We start from the raw sequence: 17,338 nt of genomic DNA on the forward strand, positions 1-17,338 counted from the left end.
TGTTTATTCACACAGAGTTTAATTTAAATAGTGTAAATATCTGGATTAGCATACGTTTACACCTTTCCTATTTGTTTATTAGTATGTTGGTAATAAATTAATGCTTGTGGTTCACTAAATCTCGACCCTCACATACTAACGGAATTAAAACCCCATCATGATGACTGAACTATATTGATGAAGAAAAATGTTAATTGAACTGTTCTGCTTGTTTGATATATATTAGTAACATGATCACGCCACAACAAATTAAGTTTAAAGGTTTACTGAAAAAAGAGGCCTAGAGGTCATTCATTTGGGATAAAACTTTTAATGGAAGTTTGGTTGAAGGTAATTAAACATTGGGGTAGACTCAGGAACCCTCAGATAAGCTAGAAAAGACACAGAGATTGCTATGAATAAATGTAACAGTATGTTTTTTGATTTTTTACTGAAAATATACATGATGACATGGCATGGTGACTCTATTAGGTGATAGGTGCAGCTACACTGATGAAAGGGACTGTTGTGGGGAAAAAGTATTCAATTATGCAATCCAGTTAAAGGAGATAGATGGTAATTCACTCAGTCAGCATTTTATTATCCTTTTTGCAAAGAGAGAGCAAGACAGTAAACCTTCCAGGTCGATGTTCTGCCCTATTCTGGTTAGACAACAGTTCCTCTCACTAACTTAAACCCTATGGAAAGGCTGCAAAGGTTGCCAGAGCACAATGAATGAAAAAAATTACAGACAGTTGGAGAAAACAGTAAAATCTTATGAATAAACCCTGAGAAAACGTCTAGCTTGTTATAAGGATTATTTTTAACCCAAATACTCCCTAATAGATCAAACAACTCCTCTCCCTTAGACACCTCATAGCCTCCAAGGCCTGAAAGACTGCTTTTATAATGTAAAATCAGCCCTCATAAAATCAGTTTATGTAAAAGGGAATTAAAAGGAGAATACATTTTCTGACCACAGTTGTCTAAATGTAGCATCCAGTCAGCCCAACTTTGTATATTCTGTAAAATAAAACTAAGACAAGTCTGCTCGGTCAGAAGGGATCATATTAACAACTGTCCTGCTGTTTCTATACATTAACAGCAGTTGTTTTTAATTGCTTTATAATTTATTCAGGTAATTAGCTATGCTTCCTACTACCTTATTAATTGAAATATATTCAACCAAACCCTTAGTAATTTTTTTTGTTTAATTTTTGCTTTATAAGCTGATAAAATTTTAATAATTCAGAAATTGTACGATCTTTTTATTGTTTAAGTAAAGTTAATCTTTTTTTACTGAAGAATACAAATAATTGTTAAAAGAATAACAAAATAAGCAGTTCTTTCATTTCACAAATGTCCCAGAGGTGAGGACAGCACAGCAGCTGTCTGCCAGGCCTGCAAGCCATAGAAAAGCTCTCCAGAAAGGTAACAAGCAACAGAATAATATAGTATTTATTATTTTAATTAGCAAAGTTCTTAGACCTCCTCTAAAATATCTTTCACAGTGGAGTAAACTGCCTCCACTTCTCCTCCTTCCCCCTCTGAGACACACTGGGTTATTTCCTCATCTTGCTTTGTTATCAGGTCCTCCTCTTTGTCCTCCAATGTTTCACTTGCATCTTCACTACTGTCTTTCCTTTGCTCTTTGGACTCTTGTTTAATTTCCGCATATTCTGTCAATGTGCTCTCTCTCTTTGCTACCGCTCTTGAATTCCTCTTCAGTTTAGAGAAATCAATACTGGCATAAAGCACATCTTGTGGACCACTGCTGAATTCCAAAGAAGACTTCTCTGTAACCGTGGCAAGATTCTCAGTTTCCTCTTGAACATTGGTTAGGTTATTCTGAACTGGTTTAACATCGTCGACCTGTCAGGAACAGGGAGAAACTGGGTGTCAAATCCAAATTTATGAGAAAACAGGCAACGTTTTGTGTTAACTAACACTATATTATTCATTAGCAATTTTAAAGTGTTTAGTAACTCCAGTTAATGCCGCATTTCTAATCAGCTTTAATATATGACTGTTATTACACACGCAGAGCCCTTACTACATTGACTGAAGTCAAAATAACTGCTTCCTTTTTCTTATATTTACCTACAAACATTTTCTAAGTTCTAAAAAGGCTGTGAGTGTTCAGACATGGTTTCATGTCAAACCTTAATTTTACTTTAGATTATAAGTTATGTCATCCCTTTTAAAGAGCATCTGTTTCACAGCCATTACCTTATGTACAACCACTGATAATGTCATGTTGTTTCTTGTACAAAGGTAACATATGATTGTTAGAACCAAAAGAGAGCAACTAAGTTTATATTACAGTCCCTAATATTGATGTAAATCCATAGCCTAACGCAGCTGTTGAGCCATGATCACATATTCAAACATTGTGCTTTTATAAAAAGGGGATATATCAAATATTAATAGAAACAGCTTAGTGTATTATTTACTTTATGTCCCATTTGGATTACCACAAACTGATTCATGAGTCCCCTAAGTTAATTTTCAGATTACGTTAACTGAAAAGACATTATTAAATTAAGATTTGCAAAGATAGATACCAGTGGATCTGCCTGAGAGATCATCTTCATTGTTTCCTCCAGTTTCTCAGAGTTCTTCTGTTGTTTCCTGAGGAGAAATATGTTTTTAAAGCAGCAACAATCTGGGAAGACAAATTAACCTGTCTGAATAACTGAAGTGCGAAGATGAAGATGGATTTAGCATTTGTCTCATGAATGGCATGCACACACACCAGCAAATGTTTCTCCTGCGATTTGTAGTGAAGACCATGTGTTGATTTCCATGGACTTCCATTGATTTTCAGCCATTTTCAACCTTTTTTATGCCCTAACCCTAACATTAAACCCAAACCTAACCATTACCAATGCCTACCTCACTCTAACCCTCTCCCAGTTGACACCTTGGCCTTACTAAACCTAACTATTGATAAAAAAACGTGTGAGGACCAGCAAAATGTCCTCACTTTACTACAACTAGTCCTCATTGTGATGGTCAAATTGGAAAAATGGTCCTCACTCTGATCTCTATAAATTTGCACACCTACACACACCTAACATCCATCCATCCATCCATCCATCCATCCATCCATCCATCCATCCATCCATCCATCCATCCATCCATCCATCCATCCATCCATCCATCCATCTTCTCCAAATGTGGCAAAAAATTGGTCTTTATCTGAATATGTACAAAAAATTTGTAAACATGTATGACACCAAAATTATTTTAAAGTACAACAATGTACCTGTTGCATCGTGCAGCCAAACAACAAATGGCAGCTGAAAGCAGAACCCCAATCAGGAAGGAAACAGTGACTTCAAGCCAGTGAACTGTTCCTAAAATTGTTTTGGATTTAATGGCTGCTTAGGGAAAAACGAGAGAAAGAGAAAACAGTTTCAAGCTCAACTATCATCATTCATATAGAATTGTTGTTTGTAAGTGGCTGCAATGGTTACAGGTAGAAATTAAAAATGTGGAAGAAGATTTCATAGGAAGCAGAAGTCCTCAGCTGGAAAAATTTACCTTCTTTTTCTGAGAAGTCTTGTTCGACTGTGAGCTTTTCTTTTGCTTCTCCATTTTCATGGCTACTGTGGCATTCAACACTGCTATAATTGAAGGTTTTACTGTATATGGTGAGCGTGGTGTTGACAGTGTAGTTTGACACTGTGTTAAGGACAGAGTACTCGGTATGGTTCTTCAGCTGCGGCCATGATATGGTGGGTGGAGGAAACCCCTCACTGATGCAAACACAGGTTAGGAGCTCTGACTGAAGCACACATCCAGAACCCTCCAGGATCTTGGAAAACCCTTAAAACATATGATTCATGAGTGTTAAATAAAGAATGACCATGAGAACTCAATATTTAACTTTACTTACAAGTCACCTTTACTTCAGTGTATACAGACTCTGTGACGCCCAAGTGAGTCGCTGTGCAGACATATTGACCAGAATCCTCAGCTGTCACATTTGACAGGACTAGTGTTGCTGATCCAGTGTCATTTAGGAAGTAAAATCCACTTGGTGAATGTTTAGTCCATACAACAAGTGATGGAGGGAAGCTTTCAACATTGCAGCTCAAATTCAAAGCATCTCCTGTCTTCACAGTGGTATATCCAGTGATCTGAGGTTTTCTTTTATCTATGGAAGAGAATAGTGCCTTTAAACCATCAAGTTTCTAAAATAAACCAAACATTTATATTTAGTCTATAACATTTATAATGGTAGCAGTGACCATATTACCTTATAATCAAGTGCAAATAAAAGGAAACAGAGGTTTATCCTTTCTAGAGAATAGACAGGAGTGTGTTATGTTTGAAGCAGACACACAGCAAGAGGGTTCTTCAGCTTTTTTAGCAACCTTAGGGTGATAAGTGCTGTTCAAATAGGGCTAGCAGTGTCACTACATGATCTGCATCAGTAGCATGATCTGCTCCATCAGCTCATTTACACATGCCCAACCATAACATGTCTAATATTTTTTTCTCTTCCAAATTATAAAAAAGCATACTAAACTTCACCGTTTAAAATGTTAGTAATTGTGAGAATGAAATGCATTTACATCCTTTCTGTTTTTGCACTTGTCTGTATCCAATCTGTCTTTAAAATGAGTCTGAAATGGCTCCTCTTCCAGCAGCTCAATTCAATCGGTTTTGGATTTTTATATAATTTTAGTCATTTAGCCTCTTAATATTCACATCATTTCTGGGAAATTCGCTATTTTACATACCCAAATGGAAAAGCAAATAACTGAGGAACTGTAAGCCCAAATTACATGTGTGATACATTATTTGAAAGCTAACACCTTCTGGTTTCTGAATATATACATGAAAATTGGGTGAGTAAAACACCCAAGCTGCATCAAGCCAAGCTGCATCAGTTCAAACATGACTTAAAGTTGTTGTTTTTTTTTATTCTCAAAAATAACAGGTCTTTTTTTAACAGCAGTTATAAGGACATGCTTGCTTGTTGTGGCTGCTTTGTCATGCTACATTTCAACATGCTGCTATAATTGTGCTTTGGTGTGTGCTATGTCCGTAAAATGAACTAGGTGGTTGAATTGTGGAGAATCTGCACTTTCCAACAATGTCTAACATGTGTATATTGGTAAACATTTTACAAGTGTAATTTTCATGCATTCTGAGTTATTATTTGTAAACGCTTTAAAACGGGTTTTGAGAGGTTAGAGTTTCATGTTTTCATTTTGTTGTTTTTTTTTTTTTATGCCATATAGTGCATTACTTTAAGAAAGACACATCTAAAATACAGATAAAAATGGTGTAATCATGTTTAACCAGACTGCTCTCAGCAGGTCCAATGATGATGCCTGACAAGCAATTTATTGGAGAGAATGTAAAACACATCCACTTCTCTCAGGGAATATGTCTATAATTTTTATGCAATGTAGTTCAGCATTCTCTGGTGATTTAAGATTAGAAATAAGTACTTTTGATACTGTAATTATTTTATTTATGGCCACCTGGATCGATACCCATAGAGCCAAGGCTTCCCACATGGGGTTCAAAAAATATACATTATTTCTCCTCATGCACTCTGTGTGATCTATACAGATTAAAACCTTAATATAATTTGGGGTTTATAATGGAGAGCTTCAGTTGTTTGCAAAAAAATTTTTGGCCGTTTTTTTCTGGCTGTAGTCTTAATCTGACAAACTGAAGGCTGTCCAGATTCAGCAGAGCAGTCATGAGCACCTTTCCTACCCAAGACAGAGTTCCCTTTATGAAGGACCAAAACTGACATAATTAATAATAAATGCAAAAATAAATGAATGCACACCCAGAATTATTTGTATTCATTTATTTATCCATTCATCCTTTTACTTACTTATTTGTTTATGTGTGTATTTATTATAATTTTGTATGCATTTCTACATCGATATGCAAATGAGGAGGGGTGGTGTCTTAAGACTTCATCTTCTACCTATCGTTTAGATAGATATTTCTGCATCACATGCCTCTAAATTACTTTCCCTCATTTTTTCCCCCCAATTTTGTATAGATTCAGATTTGTATTTCCAAGCCAGAACCTATGCAAAAAGTGTTTTATTTTTGCATATAGTTTTGATTATGTTGGTTTTGGTCCTCCATATTCCTACTGTTGACTTCATGAAAGATCAATAGACAGGAGTTGGGAACAGGACGGAGGAGCTTCAATGAGAACTATCTGCAATAAGCCTTAGTTTAGGCACAGGAGCTGCATACAACATGTCCTTACCCACACATCAGAGCCCAGCCTAATTCTCATATGCCACCTGGTGGTGAACTATACAAAAATGATTCAGGGTGTGAATCTAAAACATTGTTATGCTATGCCTTTCCACACAGGGTGTGACATGTACAATTATTGTTTTCAAATATTTAAAAGAAGAAACTCCTTGTAGGACACTTTTCACATATAATTAGCTTTCTTCAGTTTGAACGATCAAACATTTGGAGTACTTTAAATACTGTAGATCAGGTTTTACACATATTTGAATAAGCATAAGTTAAACATATTGTTGCCTTTATATTACTTGCAATTCATACATGAGAAATTCCAGAAAATCAACATCTTTTCAAATATTGAAGTACTCACAGTTTACTTTCAGATTCACAGTCTCCTCTGTAGTTATGCTATCTTTGAAGCTGACCTTACAGGTTATATTGCTGTTGTGGTGTTTAGCTGAAGGGTTCAAGGTCAGAGTAGAGCTGTGTCTCTGTGTGACTTCAGTCAGATTCTCAGTTTTTAAATCAGTGTTGTTTGCTGTGACGTTGGTATCAGTTTCTCCCCAAATCCAGCTGATATCCGGAGGAGAACCGGAGCAGAAACCAGGGGCAGTGCAGCTGAAAGTGGCCGGTTGTCCCTCAGTTAGTGGGAGATTTATCACAGTGGGCTTCTGCTTTAGATCTGCTGAATACATAGTTCAATAAACAAAAACCAGGGGAGATTAACAGGATAAACAATTTCCCAATGACATAACAAGGATTGTCTCAAGTCTCAATTGGACACTAAGCAAAATTTTAATTTGGGGTCCTATATTTCTACAACTGATATTAAATCCTTCAATCAAGAGTCTAATGATCAAATCACTGACACACCTACTACAGACTCAGTGCAGCTATGGCAGTACTGTCTTATTAGTAGCATTGATTATCACTAAAAGCAATAAAATAAAAAATAATGTAGTTTATTTACAATAAAACTGTTATGTGGCTTAATATTTTTCTTCCCAGCTGCAGCAACAATGTGCAAAAATAAAATATAATACATGAATGAATGAATTATGATCAAATAAATTTTAATAAAATAGGTTTGTCTCAGAATGGTTTAAACTGGTTATTGCTCATCTGTGTACCAGTAATAATTTATGTATAATTAAATATATATTGATGAAAGAAATTCTCAATTCTATCATGAGAAATGTGTTTTGATGCTATAATCATATAGATATAATTATATATAGAAAAAAACAATCAATTGGACTTTTGCTCTGGGGCCTTAAGCAATCGCTTTGTTTGCTTCTGCCTTTGGCGGACCCTGCAATGTGGCAATAACTGTGCGTTAATTAGATACTGATGCAGTTTCTGCAATCTGCACACAGACGTCAATTAACATAATAGTTAGTTGTGAACTTTTCAAAAATTAAATCTTAAAACTTACGAGTAAGCCAAAAAACATTATATATTTATACATGAGTTTTATAACTGAAGTCACATTTGTTAGTTACATTTCTTACCGTTAACAGAGATGGTTGTGGTTTGAGGGAGTGCAAATCCATCTGGTTTATCATTGTAAAGACCATTAACTCTTAGCCGATATGATCCAGAATCAAATGAGGTTAGGTCATTGATTAAGATGCTACAGTTCCTCCGACTCACATCAGGATCCAACTGCACAACCCGTCCTAAGTATTCTGGCTGAACTTTGTTGCGGTTTGTGTGAAATATTATATCAGATTCCGAACATTTTCTTTTCTGTGGTTCACATTTGAACCAGACAATATTTTTTGGTGTAAACCCAGAAGCAGTGCTGAAGGAACATGGTATCACAACACAGAGTCCAGCCTCGGCTGTTATTACTCCCTCACTAAGAGTAATGCAGTATCCATTGATACAGAATGGTCTTCCCAAGGATGATTCAGCTGTTAATATAAAGGAAAAACACAACAAAGGATTTTTACTTTTCAATAATGTTACATTTCCTGTAATGTATTTTCAATTTCTTTTTTTCATTTTCTCTAACAAATAATTCATAAACAGGATCAATTTCACAGGGAAAAGCATCTATCAGTGAAAAAAAAGATAGATTTAATATAAAAGCCAAATATTTTCACAGACTAAATAGCTAAGAATTAAAAAAAAACTACCTGTATAGGTGTTAGAGCCCCTCAAAGAGAAAAGCACTGTTGTCCAGAAGAGGGCAAACATGATTCTTCAGGCTATATTCTCCATTTTTAAAGTGTAGCCATCAAGGCAACATTGAAAAAGCTGAAAAGGAATAAGCAAGAATTCTAACTTGCCTCATATATAAATTTCTAAAACAAAGTAATACAGGATGTGGTTTTCTCTCCTCAGATTTTACCGTAACTGCATCTCATCCTGGGGAGTGGCCAGTCCCACTTTTCACCCCGTTTCGTAGATATCTGCTAAATAAGGCTAATATTTTCTACAGCTCAGCCAAATGTATGTGCAATCTCTGTCATAGTCTGTATCCTATTCAAAATTGTGCAAATTATACTGCAAATTAATTGTCATCACATTGTTATTTATAAGAACGTAATCCAATATTTATCAAATATTGCTACATGCGGATTTTCTTTTCCCAATCACTTTTGTTCATTAAGGTTCCTCTGCCTTGCTTCTCTTTTTAACTTGTTTCCGCTCTGAGCAACATTTCAGGAAGTGTGTTTCCCCACACTTTAGCAAAATTCCCTTTTTGCAAGGATAGCATGATTTCTTAAAGCTGTAATGTGTAACATCACTAAAACAAAGAGAGAGCCAAGAGATCTTGAAATATTACCTTTTTTTCTCCTGCTTTCCTCTCTTTAAAAGCCATGCCTCCTATAATCATGCGTGTGAAGAGCAAAGTTTTAAACAGAGAAATAAACTGCATTCCTAGAAAATAAATAAAAGAAAAACCAAATACTTATCCTCCAAAGTTAATTTATTTTTAAATGTTTATAGTTAATATTTAAACTATGGGCAGACATAACATGAAAACAACACTGTAACTTTTAGCCACAAGGAGAGCGCTAGACATGCAACTTCCAGATCCACTGTTGCCAACTTAGTGCTTTTATCGCTATATTTACTGACTTTTCAGTCCTCTCTTGTGCCCTAATTTAAATTGTCTAGCGCCAAATCTATTGACATTTTTCTATGATAATGGAAACCTTGGCAAAAATACATAAAAGCACAGTACTCTGTTTTCCTAAGCCAGGAGCGAGTGGATCCTTAAGACTTAGTCTTAGACAACCTGTCATTTCGTATACGAAATGAAATTTCTTTTGCACAGCTTTCAGAACATTTCCATTTCATAAAGTGCAGCAGTGACTAAATGTGAACGGCGTGGGAGAAAAGACATGGTGCCAAAAAAGGCATTGATATGGAAGTTCAGATCATTAATATAAATTGTGCAAATATTCAGTAATTTGGTTTGGCGTTGTCGGTGTGATGCAGAGTTGGTGACATAATTTAGAGTTTTTTTCAACAGTCTAATGGCAGTGGGGAAGAAACTGTTGCAGAATCTGCTGGACCTGCATCGAATGCTGCAAAGCCTCTTCCTACAGTAGATGACAGCAAGGAGAACAGTTCATGGTGGGGGTGTGAGGGGTCATTAATAATGTTACGGACTGGGTACAAGCTGCGCTGGGATGAAATGTCTTTTATGGAGGGAAGAGGAGCCCTGATGATCTTCTCTGCTGTTCTCACTACTCTTCTTTCTTCCAGTCCGAGGCGCTGCAGCCTCCACACCACAAACACAGATCACAGATTTTATCTTAGCTGGCTCTTGTGTAGGGGCCTCTAATTGCTGTAAAGCAATGCTTTTGCTCATATTGCTCACTCTGCAATGGAGTTGACCCTCACAAGTTACATGAACAAGTTTTTGAGAAGAGCAGCCCATGCAGAGCATCTTTAAAGATTCCAAATGCGACCCGCTAAATTGCATTTATTTTTATTTTTTTGTATGTGCAATAAGTAGGCGGGTTGCAAAATATAGCAGAGTAAATGTAAAGATGTGCAAAACGATTTGATTGCACCTATTAAAATGAGCAGATTTTTTGTACTACAGGGAGTTTGATGGCGGCCATAAGAGAAAAATGACATTCAAAGCTAAGAAAATTGAGGAAAGGATGATCATTATTTACAATACAATAATGGTATATAATGATCATTATAAATAATATTCATAGTATAGCTTGTTGCCTTTCTTAAAGCGCTAACAACAAAGGAAAGGAGAATAAAACCTATCCATGCTTTGAGCATAAAGAAAAAATTTCTGTTTTGAAAAGATGCTCACTCTTCACCCCAACCCCCCATACCCCTATTTCTCTTTTCAGGCTCTTTTAAAATATTGTCTTTTTTATAAAGTGTTATGTCATAAACCATGTAGTTAATTTTGGACATTGAGCTCCACTTTCCAGGCTGGTTACGTGCTTAAAAAGTTACAAATTCCTTATTGCATAAAAAAGGAAGATCCTATACAGAGAAGGAAACAGTTTAGACTTCAGTAGAGAAAGTCACAGAAGACGAGCAGAAAGGAGAACAGCCAAAAGGTAATTAAGATCTTTAATAACTCTAGTTTTAGCACTCATCAGATTGCCAAACAGAATTTAGCTTAGTAGGTAAAAAAAATAAATGAAGAAGCTCAGGATATTTTGGTTGAATTAAGCAAAATTATGACTTCAGCTTAAGAAAGTAGCAAAACTGTGCAGCATATAAATTCTTGTCATATTTGTCTTAATTGAAAAAATCTAAAGTCACATCTAGTTGAAAGTCAGGTCTGTCTATATTTTTCATGATGTGTGTACAGGATGAAAATCTTGTATTGTATTTTATGATGTCGGGTCTGAACATTGCTCTGATTCAGAATTTCTCGCTGACTTCTGCACCAGTTTCCTCCCTGTTGGAAATGAAGTGGATGTTTCATACATCAAATCAGGATGTTGGTTTTCATCTGGTTAACAGTTTCTCTCTCTACTAACAAAGGTAATGTGTCATTTGCTTTTGTATTTAGTGATCCTAACAATAATAATAACTGAACTTTATTGATCTCACATTGGAGAAATTTACCTCTGCATTTAACCTATTCTCTTGGGGAGTATTGGGCTGCCATCACAGGGTGCCCAGTGTGGCTTTAAGGGTCTTGCTCAGAGAGCCAGACTGGCGGACTGTGGGAGTGGGGCTCGAACTCAGAACCTCAGGATTCCTATCCACTAGGCTGCCACCTCTCTAACAACAATAACATTATATAATCACCTCTTTGTGTAGATATTGACTGAAAAAGAGCTTTTTAAAAGCAGAAGATGTCATTGTAGCCACCAAAACAAAGCTCACTAACTTAGTACTTTTCTTGTTTATCAACAGGTGCATTAGGATGGGGAGAACAATTCTGTCAACATCTAGGTTACTGTGTTAATTTTGAAAACATAACAGCAGAGGCTGGACTCTGTGCTGTGATACCATGCTCTTTCACATCTCGCTTTGAACCCAAATACATTATTTGGTATAAATGTGAATACCACAAGGAAATATGTAGAGTTTCTGACACTGTCTTTAATTCTGACAAGAGGAGTTCAAACGTTCAGTCTGGGTTCAAAGGTCGAGTATCACTGCTGGAACCTGATGTGACTCAGAAGAACTGCAGCATCATAGTCAATGATCTCAGAGTGTCTGATTCTGGATATTATCAGCTCAGAGTTGAAGGAGAAGGAGAAAAGGATAAATTTACATTTACTGTTGCAAAACTACTACTCTCTGTAACAGGTAAGAAACAGCACAGATTTGCATGATCAGATGTCTAGATGTAAAGAAAAACGTTATTGTTGATATTTTTTTTTACCTCTAGATATTTGTAATTGTAGATAATTGTCGGAACTAACCTTTCCTTTTGTTTTTTAATATAAAAAACATCTACAGTTGTTGTGATTTTATGTTCAATGCTCATCTGGGTTGGATGCCACATTAATGTTGTGGATTTATATTCAATTAAATTCCCAGCCAGCTGGGAATTTACATTTCTGATACTTGAAGATGTCTATTGCCCTCCCCGGTAGGGGTGGTAAATATCTTATTTAATCAGATATTATTTGTTATATATTTTGTGTATGAACACTAGTTGTGTGTTAGAACAATAAATGAAAGAGTGATTCGAGCAACAATCATGGTCAAACAGTTAATTCTGCATATACATGGAATAAATTCACCTCAACTTCTGTTCAGAATATAAGAGTTTATTAACAAAAATCATTCAGTTTCAAGTCAAACATGTTTCAGTTTAAAACTCTTCACTAAAGACTAGTGAAACTCAACTAATCTAAACTACTATGTACAAAGAGGAAGGGGAAGATGGTTGAAAAGCATATTACAGTTTAAGATTGATTCTGTGTTTGAAACCAAAGTTTTTCTGGAAGAATTTGGGATATGATCAAATTCGCTTTTTACTAATTTAAAGAAATTGGAATGTTTTCAGACCAATTCACAATGCAAATCCATGAGGTGTATAAAACTTTATTTGGCCAACTAATGATTTATTAAATCATTTGCTTATTCAAGACCCAAAAACCTTTAGTCAAATTATTCAGGATTCCACTACAGACTTCAGGATTCCACTACATGACTCTTGGTAATACCTGGTAATCGACTTGTAATGAGCATATGAGGAACACATGAACACTAATGTTATATCAGTGTTTAAACCCTTAGTGAAATGAAGCATGTCCAAACTTCAACAATAGCTCACAACATATTCCTGTAGCATTGCGTAGCATGTGATCTATCCTGTTTGCTTTGTTGTTACTTATCAGTAAACACATGAAATGATCAACATCATCAAAAGACATATTGTTTGTTCTGTCACTAATCATGCCGGTCCTGCAAACCTTTTTGTCCATTTCCATTTGGAAGGCTTGAGTTTCATCCAGTAACAGCTCAGCAATCAGGCCAACAGCAAGGCAGACTCTCTATGTCTTAGTGGCACACAGCAAGGGTCCTCTTTGTTTCAGTGGCTCTATAAGTTCTGAAACTCAAGAGAAATGTGTTGCAAAAGGTCTGCTTTGCAGCAGTTTGGTTCTGAAAGGTCCATGATGACTTATCTTTGATGATTCTGGAGATCTGGGTCTTATTGAGCCCAGATCTCCATTCTTGCTGAAGATCCTGCCGCAGTGGATCCCAGCTTCGTGGGCAAGGTAGAGGAGGCAAAGAGAGAAAGAATCCTGTGTCCTCTGTGGTTTTGTTGTCCTCACAGAGAGGGGGCTGGGAAGTCACACCTCTGTGGGTTGTCATGTGACTTGCCTCTGACTGCTTTGGCTGAAAGGGGGGGGCCGCAGAGGTCCCCCAGCTGTTATTCACCAAATCTGCGCCCTCTTCTCTGGTCATCATGTCAAGATAAAATATGTACACTGGTTCCCAATGTCCAAAACCATGATCATGGCATATGGCACAACACAATTATTAAATCTTTCCAGTCAGATTTATTATTTAAGATTTATCTCCATCTAATAGTGCTCTGAATGAATTACAAATGACAGACTTGTGCCTCCCCTTTAGGCCTGCAAGGCCTTTAGAAAGCCGTTGAGTGACATCTTAGCAGCAGCTAACAACTGTAGCATAAGAGCTCATTCAGTGTATGCTAACAAACTAGCTGTCTCTACCTTGTTTCTAACATAAGGACAAAATAAACTTCACTGTTATGTTGAATTACCTCACCTGTCCAGCGGAAAGTCTGCAATGCCAGCGTCCGTTTTAAAGTCCACTCCTACTTTTTCTTTTTGATTTGTTTCTTCTTCTCAAAATAAAGTATGGATGTTCCTCCATTGCAACAGAAAGTGAAGTAGAAAGATTTACAGTTATTTTTGCTTGTTTTTAACTATTCGGCAACCAACAAGACATTTTTAGATTAAGGTAAAACATATAAGGCCCACAAGTTTGTCCTCTTTCGGCTCCAAAATGTCGACACAGCATGGCATCTCTCTTTGGGTGCACCTCCTCTTATGTGTGAAGCTAATAAGCTATAAGAATGCTCTAATGTTTGACATGATGTTATTAGACTTTCACAGAATAATTATCTATCAAAGCAATGCTAGATTTGTGCAAATAAGATGCATAGCTTTTGCATGCAGTATGCATTTTTTGGAGGATTTCAACAATGAAATGTGTTTCCATCAGATCTTAACCAAAAGGCAGAATTAAAGATTCCTCCTCTGACTGATGGACAGCAGGTCACTCTGACCTGCACTGCTCCTGGTTTCTGCTCTGGGTCTCCTCCTATATTCACTTGGATGTGGAGAAGAAAAGCAGAGAACAGCTCTCACATCCCAGGAAACATTACTGCTTCAACAACTGAGAATCTGACTGCTGTCGCACAGAGTCACAGCTCAACTCTGACCTTTAAACCTTCAGTTGAAAACCACAACACTGATATAAGCTGTAAGGTCAGTTTCATAGGAGGAAAAACCACAGAGGAGACTGCAACACTTAATGTAAACTGTAAGTACCTTATTCAAAAAATCTTATTAAAGATTTTTATAATTACATCTTGAAACATTTGCCCAGAAAATGCACCTATTTATATTGGTGCTTGAATGTCAAGTAATTTATAGTATTCATCTCACAGAAGAGGATCAAATAAAAATAACCGGGACAGAGACTGACATGAAGTGTTTCCTCAAATTACAGCTGCAGATAACATTACTTTCTCAAATAAAGTAATCTTTCCCTTTTTCAAATGCTTTGATTTATAATAGGATAGCCAAATATAATTTCATAGCTTATACATTATAGACTTTTTTTCTCCATATATTTACAAAGTACAGCTAAAACTATGCTACATGAGGAGTTTTACATTGAGCACATTCACTCACAAAGAAAACATATCATAATAGAATGTATGACAACTGAGATTCAAAAATTGGATTGGCGCTTACTCCCTGCAGTTCAACCCTGATAAGGCCGAGGTGGTGGCAAAAGCTCCTGATGATTATTTGAGTGACCTTTTACCCCTTTGATTCTGTGGATGCTTTTAAGAGCAAGCTCAAAACCTATTTCTATTGCAAAGCTTTTTAACAACTCCAGTGCATCAACCATTTTCTTATGACTATTATTATTTTATTATGATGTTTTGTTCTGTTTTATCTTTTAATTCTGCAAGTTTGTGAAGCACTTGGTGACATAAATGTCTGTAAAAAGTGCTATATAAATAACCTTAACTTACTTACTTTTACTCAAATTTAGATGTTTTGATAAAGTCAACATTTAAAGCATGTTAAATATTAAACATTTCCTAGTAGCATGAGGGCGAAGCAGAGGAGGCTGGACTTGATTTCAGCACAGCAAAACATCTGAACATCCCTGAAGGAGGAAGTTAATGTAACAGTGAAATGTTTGTAGAACTGTTGTGTCACACAATGTTCCTAAGGAAATGTTATGCAATTGGGTAAATTTGAATTCAACACAAATTAACCTCTTAAACTTTATTTAGCCACATAAATGTTATCTTATTGAACAAACTATGTCCCCAGATATTAGAAAACCTATCATATACTGTATCATAGAACCACAGGGATCAAGATAGTCTGAGCTGATTTTGGACAATGTCCTTGGATCTTCAGGACTGTATTTTAAGGACAGAGGATAACAGCATATTAATCTAGCTACAAGAGAAAAAGAAGTGGACATTTCTCTTTTTCCAGCATTAACGTAACTGCAGAAGGAACTGGACGCTACATTTGTACAGCAACATATCAGAAACATTAACTGACAGAAGAAGTCTATGTTAAAATAACTTCTTATAACATTTTCAGAAATAAAATACAATAGATAAATTGTCTTTTTTTAAAGTGCAGTTTAAATCTTGATATTCTTAATTGCAATTCATTTCAATTCACCAGTGTTTCTGTAATTTTACAGTTAACCCTATGAATCATTGTGATTCTGGCTATGGAGTGCTTCCCTGGGTCGTTGCTGGTGTTTCACTTGGTGTAAATGTTTTGTGTATGATCCAAATTTTGGTCCTTTGGTAAGTCTTGTTGTATATTTACTGTCCAAAAATATAGGTTGTACATTTTTGACAAAATCTTTCTTTGAAGGAACTCAAGAAGAAAGATAAAACCCGCTGAAGTTGATCCAACTTATGTGTCTCTGCAAAAACTTGATACATCGCCAGAGTATGACGTGATTGTCCAACGACGATGACGTGTCTACAAGAATCACGGATATTTGAACTAAATTCACTGTTATAGATGCAAAGAAAGTTAAAGAGCATGTCTCCCATGAAAGAAAATCTGTTTAAATCACATAGAAATAGTAACCATCTCTGGATAAGAATAAGATGAAAACAACTACAATTAGAATGAAGATAGATTTATTTATCTATTTGTAATTTTAATGTTCCTGTCTTCTGTTGGTTTGGGTTACTAAAGTTTGATATTTTGTTTCTTTATTAAAGTTATAATGAACTATCTGGAATTAAGCTAAGAAATAGCAGTTAGTTTCAGGATAACTGCACATCTGTACCTTCTCTTCTGCCAATGCTAGAAAGCATCGCCTAAATATATTCTGGTTGTATTGAATGTCTCCATGGTGACAAGTTTACAGTCTTTGACGGAAATGAAGTGGCGTATTCACGGTTGCATCAGGAAGAGCATTTGGACCTAATGTGTTGCTGTGGCAACAGCAAGTCCCAGAGCATATTTTAATCATCAACCGCATGCAGTGAGAGTAATAGAGACACAATGAATGGCAGAAACCGAAGCTCACTTGATACAAAAACACTAGAAGTTAGTATACGCAGTGAGAAACGAGCATGCCACCAAAACTGGCATGTAGGAGAGGATTGTCCACTATACCTTTAAGTATTATTTTTGTATATAATTTATTTCAATGTCCAAAGCAATGCCTAAAAGATAAACTGATTTAAATTTCCTGGTTATCCTGTTTAACTCTGTATTGTTGCTGTTCTTGTAGAATCAGTCAAAATAATTTGATATTAGCTTCCAGCAAAGATGGAAACACATACCTTCCAATGTTATTGATACTTGTGTTAAAAAATACTCTGGTAAAAGTGGAAGTACTGATTAAACTTCTTTACTCAAGTAAAAGTAACAAAGTACAGGCTTGTAAA

General features: G+C 35.9%; 2 protein-coding genes across 3 annotated transcripts in view; one reads left to right on the forward strand and one right to left on the reverse strand.

Moving 5' to 3' along the window:
• Positions 1-324: 324 nt before the first annotated feature.
• Positions 325-8,509, reverse strand: LOC107083537 (sialic acid-binding Ig-like lectin 5). Of its 2 annotated transcripts, none has more exons than XM_015372856.1 (8): positions 8,367-8,509; positions 7,737-8,141; positions 6,596-6,907; positions 3,881-4,141; positions 3,526-3,810; positions 3,248-3,362; positions 2,544-2,610; positions 325-1,851 (listed from the first exon to the last, which is right to left on the reverse strand). In XM_015372856.1, exons 1-8 carry the CDS (start codon positions 8,425-8,427, stop codon positions 1,462-1,464), a joined length of 1,896 nt encoding a protein of 631 aa, XP_015228342.1. In that variant the 5' UTR covers positions 8,428-8,509; the 3' UTR covers positions 325-1,461. The 2 variants fall into 2 exon arrangements, with proteins under 2 accessions (XP_015228342.1, XP_015228341.1); XM_015372855.1 differs by having other exon boundaries at positions 3,248-3,365.
• Positions 8,510-9,672: 1,163 nt separating this feature from the next.
• LOC107083545 (sialic acid-binding Ig-like lectin 14) overlaps positions 9,673-17,338 on the forward strand; it is a 23,267-nt gene continuing 15,601 nt past the window's right edge. Inside the window, exons 1-4 of the mRNA XM_015372864.1 lie at positions 9,673-9,679; positions 10,437-10,490; positions 11,644-11,985; positions 14,386-14,706. Of these exons, the coding sequence (XP_015228350.1) occupies positions 9,673-9,679; positions 10,437-10,490; positions 11,644-11,985; positions 14,386-14,706 (724 nt within the window). The remainder of the gene's footprint in view (positions 9,680-10,436; positions 10,491-11,643; positions 11,986-14,385; positions 14,707-17,338) is intronic.

Source organism: Cyprinodon variegatus, unplaced genomic scaffold (assembly GCF_000732505.1).
Source record: "Cyprinodon variegatus isolate N-32 unplaced genomic scaffold, C_variegatus-1.0 Scaffold77, whole genome shotgun sequence".
Classification (NCBI taxonomy): domain Eukaryota; kingdom Metazoa; phylum Chordata; class Actinopteri; order Cyprinodontiformes; family Cyprinodontidae; genus Cyprinodon; species Cyprinodon variegatus.

Excerpts from the sequence above, each read along its gene's own strand:
- LOC107083537 (XM_015372855.1), bottom strand. The coding sequence starts at position 8,427 with ATGTTTGCCCTCTTCTGGACAACAGTGCTTTTCTCTTTGAGGGGCTCT. Across the intron at positions 3,811-3,880 it reads CACTGAAGTAAAGGTGACTT|GGTTTTCCAAGATCCTGGAG; the intron begins GTAAGTAAAGTT and ends ATATGTTTTAAG. Across the intron at positions 3,366-3,525 it reads AGACTTCTCAGAAAAAGAAG|CAGCCATTAAATCCAAAACA; the intron begins GTAAATTTTTCC and ends TTTTTCCCTAAG.